The 7,489-nt window shown below is 38.2% G+C and overlaps 2 protein-coding genes across 2 annotated transcripts in view; one reads left to right on the top strand and one right to left on the bottom strand.

The window, feature by feature from the left end:
• Window positions 1-5,199, bottom strand: part of LOC107626349 (NDR1/HIN1-like protein 1) — an 8,727-nt gene extending 3,528 nt beyond the window's left edge. Inside the window, exon 1 of the mRNA XM_016329214.2 lies at window positions 5,192-5,199. The gene's annotated coding sequence lies outside the window, so the exon portion shown is untranslated. The remainder of the gene's footprint in view (window positions 1-5,191) is intronic.
• LOC107628042 lies at window positions 5,368-6,321 on the top strand. Its single transcript, XM_016330846.1, has one exon. It carries the CDS (start codon window positions 5,368-5,370, stop codon window positions 6,319-6,321), a length of 954 nt encoding a protein of 317 aa, XP_016186332.1.

Genomic DNA, 7,489 nt, shown 5'->3' with positions numbered 1-7,489 from the left:
CACATTTAAAAAATATTATAAAAATTATTTTTTATATTTTTAATACATTGAATATATCAAGATTAAAACTTAAAAAAGACTCATCCAAGGAAGAGTGCTATATAGTAACAAACATATTATTCCTTTTCATCGGTTTGGTGAGATTTTCATTTTGCCACTACTAGTAATACCAATACGTAGTAATATATAGTAAGTGTATAGAGTAATATAATGTATAATATTTCCTTTATTTATATTTATATGTTAATAGACCTAGCTATTTGTCACCACTCACCAAACTTAGCATCCCACTAACGCTCGTGCATTAATTTCAATGATGGCTTGATTTTCATTGAGGTTATTGCTTTCTAAGTCAAAAAAGGTGTGCTTTACTTTTCGCTAATTAAAGAGACATATAAAGGGCCAAGAAAATATCATCTTAAATAAAGTTGAATCAACATCGTTCATAAATTGGAAACAAGATTCAGTTTATGTGAGTTTAGTTTTAATTTTATTTTAAATTTATGGATGGTATATTAAAATAGTTTACATTGTTGTCTAATAAAATTTATTTATTTATAGACTCGAGTTGTAGTGTGTAAAAATTAATTTATTATTTTTGCTAATATAATTATTTAATTAAACTATTCTTTTATATTCATATATTAATATATATTATATTAGATTGACCTTTACTTTAAATTTAGAAAAATATTAGTAATTAACATGAGATGTAATTTATTAAAAGAGTAATTACTTCGATATTTTGATAAAAATAATTTTATATTTGAGTTTCGAAATTTAAGAATAAAATTCGAATGCTGATAATTGAATCAAAAGAGAAAACTATTTATGAAAGTTTGTCACTGATTTAAGTGGCTTATTATTAGTGACACGTTTGGGTGCATATTAGGCTTTTTTATTTAAATGCGCACGAAAAATGTAATAATTCCCTAAATACGCATCTCTCAAAAGTTTGACCAAAATCCGCATGCCCAACTCAGGGCTATCGCATGCGAATTGGAATCAGCCTACATTACTGGGGTAGCGCACGCGAGTTGGGGTTTACTCGGCAGAGGTAGAAGGCGGACAGATTTCGATGACTGACAAGCCATTTCAGCCCCTGTGTCCGCGAAATGGCGATATCATGGATGGCGCCTGCGAATTGGACCATGTCGTCCATGTCAACCGCGAAGCAAACCACATCAGTGGCGGCGGAGTTGAAGGTGGCACAGAGAGAGGAGTTGCAGGGAGTGCAGTGGTTGGAGTTGTTGCAGAGGAGCTAGATGAGGGAGGAGCCAAGGTGGAGGTGGAGGGTGGTGGGTTGGAGTGGGGTTTGAAGGTAGAGGGAGTGGGTGTAGAGTTGGGTGGAGGGATCTTTTGAAGGTAGAGGTTTTAACACTCTCTTTTAATAATTGAAAGAAGAACAAGTGGGAGGGACTCTACTATGTATCAGTTGAATGATTCAAAAGTCTCCGTGGACATGATGTTGTGATTCTTTTCTTTATACTTCCTATTTTCTAGTTTCTACAACTATTTCCTTCCTTACATTTACACAAAGGTCAAATAGATAGGCTTGCCCCAACCCTTGCTCACATTAAATTATTATATTTATTATTATTACTTTTTAAATTTACCCATGGAGTGACAAAATAATTATGCTGAAACTATAACATTAAACCTAATAACGATAGAATTTGCATAGAGATAAGAGGGCCAAAGTTGAAAAATGGCAGCAAAATAATCGGCTAAAAACAACTACTCAGAAGTATAAAATATATACAGAACAATTTTTCAATTCCCTCTTTCTGCATAAACTAGTAGAAAAGAAGAAGATGGCATTAGAGAAATTGGTTTAATAATCCAAAACACACACCTGATGGCCTCGTTTAAGAACAAAAACTACAGAGACGTGACTGAAAATAAGACTCCCATAAAATTTATATAAACACAATTTCATTTAGTCAATGACCTCTCTATCATATCTTCAGAATCCATTCTTCCTATTTATATAAACCCAACTCTACACCCTCTCCCTCTACCTTCAAACCCCACTCCAACCCACCACCCTCCACCTCCACCTTGGCTCCTCCCTTAACTGGCTCCTCTGCAACAACTCCAACCACTGCATTCTCTGCAACTCCTCTCTCTGTGCCACCTTCAACTCCACTGCCACTGATGTGGTTTGTTTCGCGGCTGACATGGACGACATGGTCCAATTCGCAGGCGCCATCCATGATATCGCCATTTCGCGGACGCAGGGGCTGAAATGGCTTGTTAGTCATCGAAATCTGTCCGCCTTCTACCTCTGCCGAGTAAACCCCAACTCGCATGCGCTACCCCAGCAATGTAGGCTGATTCCAATTTGCATGCGGTAGCCTTGAGTTGGGCATGCGAATTTTGGTCAAGCTTTTGAGAGATGCGTATTTAGGGAATTATTACATTTTTCGTGCGCATTTAAATAAAAAAGCCTGCATATTATAGCTAGGCCCCATGTATCAAAAACAAATTACACCAACTTTGTGTGTCTCTTTTTTGTTAATGGAGTTCAAGATTATACTTGGCAGCACCAATTAACCATTTAATAATGGAACAGAGTAAAGGATCAATAAATCACAACTTCTCAATTAAAAAAGAAAAAAGGAAAAGAAAATTCCATTTTCATGAACCAAACTCTCTTTATTTAACAAGTATGTCAGAGTAGAATAAGGTGTGTAAAACTGTTTTAAAATGAATTTTTCATCCTGGAATGTTAGGGGGTTGGCGGGAATTGGTAAATTGAGTATGGTGAAGAATTTTAGGAGGAGATTTAATTTGCATATGTTAGGCTTGATAGAGACAAAAAAAGAGGTTTTGACTAAATTTGACGTAGTACAACTGTGGGGTAATGATGTAGTAGGATGGGAGTTTGTGGGATCGGAAGGTGCCTCTGGTGGTCTACTGTTGATGTGGGATGAAACGGTTTTTAATATGAGAAATTGTCATAAAGGAGCTAGATGGTTATGTGTCGATGGAGTGCTAGTTAAAAATAATTTTCGGTGTGCCTTCTGTCTAGTGTATGGTGAGCATATTAGGGAGGAAAAGCTTATTGTGTGGGAGGAGCTGAGTTTCATATCAGGCTTATGTCAATTACCTTTCTGCTTTATGGGAGATTTTAATGAGATTACTCAAGTAGAGGAGAGAAAGGGGGCTACTTCTATGCCGGTATCCGCAGTTGAGTTTAAAGATTGGATTCAAGATATGGAGCTTGTGGATCTTGTTTTGTCTGATTGTAGGTTCACATGGTTCAGGGGCCAGTCATGTAGTCGTATTGATAGAGTACTGGTTAGCTTGGAGTGGCTGGAAGAGTTTCCTGAAACAAGATTACGAGGAGGGCCACGAGGGTTGTCAGACCATTGTCCGTTGATCATGGATGTCACACGGATGGGAGGGGGACCCAAGCCTTTTCGAAGTCTGGATTCTTGGTTTACTCATGATGGGTTTTTGAGGATGGTGAAGGAGGAGTGGAGGAGCATAGGGGAGAGACAATTCTTGGACAAGCTCAAGGCTATGACGACCCCACTGCGCAGATGGCATAGAGAAAATTTTGGAGATATGGATAGGAGGATTGATAGGTTTGAAGAGGAGATCAGGAAGGTTGATGAAATGGTGAGCAATGGAGTGCATGATGGAACAGAGAAAGCAAGGAGGAAGGCGCTTGTGAGCTCATGTAAGAAATGGTATATCAGGAAGGAGATCCATTGGAAGCAGATGTCTCGATTCAGACATGCTGAGAAGATGGACAGAAACACTAGGTACTTCCACAATATAGCCTCGGCAAGGAGGAGAAACAATCGGATTGATGCCTTGAGAATCCATGGAAGACTAGTTAGGAATCAACCCCGAATTAAAGTTGCTATAAGAGAGTTCTACAAGGATTTGTACCATCAGGAGACCTCACCTAATATAGGGTTTCGGGATGGGCTGGTAAGGCAGATATCTGAGGAAGAAGCAACAGGGCTGGAGTTGTTGCCAACTGCTGAAGAAATAAAGAATGCCGTGTGGGATTGTGAGTCAACAAAGGCACCAGGGTGTGACGGGTATAACATGAATTTTATTAAGAAGTGCTGGGATGAAATAGGGAAGGAATTCATTGAAGCAGTCATGGGGTTCTTTCGGTCGGCTAGGCTGCCTAGGGATTCGAATGTCACTTGGGTGGCTTTGGCACCAAAGTTTGTTGGAGCTACAGAAATCAAAGACCTTAGGCCAATTAGTATGGTGGGTTGTGTGTATAAGGTTATCTCTAAGGTGTTAGTGAGGCGAATGCGAAATGTGATGCCAGGCTTAGTAGGTGAGACCCAAAGTGCGTTTGTGCAAGGCAGAAAAATTCATGATGGGGCTTTGATAGCCTGTGAAACTGTACAGTGGATAAAGGCTAGAAGAAGAAGCTCAGCGATAATTAAACTGGACTTTCAGAAGGCATATGACAGGGTCAAATGGAGCTTTTTGGATATAGTTCTGCAGAAGATGGGTTTTGGCCAAATGTGGCGGGGCTGGATTAAGGAATGTGTTTGCTCTGTGTCCATGTCGGTGCTTATAAATGGATCCCCTTCTAAGCCTTTCAAAATGGAAAGGGGTCTACGACAAGGAGATCCGTTATCGCCCTTTCTGTTTGTACTAGTTGTTGATGTCCTTCATCGGATGATCGGAGAGGCGGTAACAAATGGGCGCATTTCCCCACTGTTGGTTGGACGAGATCACATTGAGCTGTCGCACTTACAGTTTGCGGATGATACTATACTGTTCTGCCCTCCAGAGGAAGAGACTATAAGGAATTATAAACGCTTACTGCGTTGCTTTGAACTGATGTCCGGGTTGAGTATCAATTTTGAGAAGTCCAGTTTCATTCCAGTTAATTGTGAACAGCATTGGACGGGCCAGATGTGTCAGCTATTGGGATGTAAGGAAGCCTCTCTACCAGTCCGATACCTTGGAATTTCTCTGGGAGCGAATCCAAGGTTAGTTAAGACCTGGAAACCGGTGATTGATAAGGTGGAAGAAAAGTTGAGCTTGTGGAAGGCGAAGACTCTCAATAAAGCGGGCAAACTAGTTCTCATCAAATCCGTCCTCAATAGTTTGCCTATATACTATCTCAGCCTATACAAGATGCCAAAGGCAGTTGCAGAAAAGTTGATCTCGTTGCAAAGACGGTTCTTATGGAGTAAGGAGGATGGGAAGATAGGGATGCCACTAGTGAGATGGGAGATAGTGATGGCTCCTAGAAAGGCGGGTGGTTTAGGAGTGGGAGACGCAGTAATTAGGAATACAGCCCTTTTGTTCAAGTGGTGGTGGAGATTTTCGAAAGAAGATTGACCTTTATGGAAGAGAGTAGTGTGCTCTTGTAACAACATGAACCCCTCTGCGATGTTGTGTGGTCAGCCTGCTCCTGCAAGAGGGGGCCCTTGGAGAGATATCTGTCAGCTCCAGATCAGAGAGCCACAAATCAGAGAAAAGATGATCAGAGGCTTATCTATGGATGTAGGGAATGGCAGAACAATCAAATTCTGGGAGGATGTCTGGCTACCTGGTGGGAGGTTGAAAGAGATGTTTCCTAGACTTTTCTCGGTTTCAAACCTCACAGGATCTGTTATAGGGGAATGCGGGTTTTGGGATGGGTTAGAATGGATCTGGAGTCTCCAGTGGAGGAGAGAATTATTTCAGTGGGAGCTGGAGCTTCTACACCAACTCCATGAGGTCTTGCAGTCAGTAAAGATAACAACTGAGAGGGAGGACAGGGTGGTCTGGAAATATGATAAAACTGGTATTTTTACTACTAACTCCTTTGTGCAGGTGATGCAGGAAGCAGCTCCCCCGGAGGATATTACTAGCTATAGCTTTACTAGTGCTATTTGGAAGGGATTCGCTCCGCCAAGGGTTGAGCTATTTTCGTGGTTTGTTTTGGTTGAGAGGGTGAACACTAAAGAGAGACTATGCAAACTAGGTGTCATTGACCAGCATGATAATTTATGTGTTCTATGTTGTAAGTCTGTTGAGTCTGCTGCTCATCTTTTTATTAGCTGTGAGATCACTTGGCAGGTGTGGTGTGCATGGCTATTCGCCCTTGGCAGGATATGGACTATGCCGGGTACACTAAAACAACACTTTGAGAGCTGGACGAATGCTTCGTCTAGGAAGAATGAGCGGAGGCGGTGGCTGATTGGGTTCTTTGCTGTTATCTGGGCAGTTTGGCTAGAAAGGAATGGTAGAGTCTTCAACAATAAAGGCTCAGGGGTGATGGAAATAATAAACAGATCCTTTATGCTCTCCGACGAGTGGCTTGGTGGTGAATCTCTTGGTTGTTGATGGCAATGCCGAAGATGACTAGAGGGTGTTTACTTCTTGAGTTATTCAATGATGGGTTGTACGTTGAGTAGCCTGTTACTTATGTGTCTTATTGCTCCATCTTGTTGTGTTGAGCACTTTTAATTTCAAAAAAAATGTCAGAGTAGAAAGCAAGGTAGAATAGAAAAAGGAGAAAAAAAAATATAATTGAAATATGAACATTTTCTTAATTTTCCTTGATTATTGAAAATATATTTTTTAATTAATTTTTGTATTCTGATTATTATTATATTGAGTTTGGTCTGACTTGACTAAATTCGTCGTCTCACTTTCGAATCTACTTTTATCTTATTTGACTATTATTGTCAATAAATACCATTTAAAACTAATAAAAAAAACACACACAAAAAAAAAGTCACACTTTATTAAGATAAAACAAACTTAATATATTCACAAAATAAAAATAAAAATAAAACTTATATCGACAGATCAATTCATTCGTTGACTTAAACAAATATAGGTAAGAATTTAAATTTATAATAATTTATTAGTCAATAATAAAATTTAAATAAAATTTAAATTTATAATAAATTAATCTTTAATTTATCTAGTTAAAACATACTGATAAAAAACTCACACCATTATTATATATAAGAACAAATATTTCAGAATATTATTATAAGTTTGCTCTTTATCTTATATATTATTTTAGTACATATAGCTAAAAAACAAAATAGTATGATGACTTTCATTAATTTATACACAATGTAATTATACATATAATATTTAGATTGGAAACACTTCCCCTTTATTTTCTTTCTCAATTCGCTTTCTCTCTAAAAGAACAAATTAAAGGAAACTGAACTCTCACGCAAGAAAGTCTCAATTTTAACCCTTTTCTTTTTTGTGTTCTCAAATTTCAATTCACAAATTAAAGAAAGAAATTGGTCCAAGAAAATGTAGCAGTAATGACTTACAATACATTGCATCTTTATCTCTCTTACATTGCTTTCATAATTGACACTTCAACTACTGTCACCCTGTCTCCAATCTTAGGTTAATTGACAGCTACAACTAAAAATAAACCTTCAATTTATCATTGAGTTATGAGTATCTACTTTCTTTAATTCATACTAATATTTGTTAAAATCTTACAATATTTTTTTTTATAATTATTGACACAATTATT

The sequence above is a fragment of the Arachis ipaensis genome, chromosome B02 (genome assembly GCF_000816755.2).
Source record: "Arachis ipaensis cultivar K30076 chromosome B02, Araip1.1, whole genome shotgun sequence".
Lineage (NCBI taxonomy): Eukaryota > Viridiplantae > Streptophyta > Magnoliopsida > Fabales > Fabaceae > Arachis > Arachis ipaensis.
Note: the sequence above shows the minus strand (reverse complement) of the source record. Positions and strands in the feature narration are given on the sequence as shown.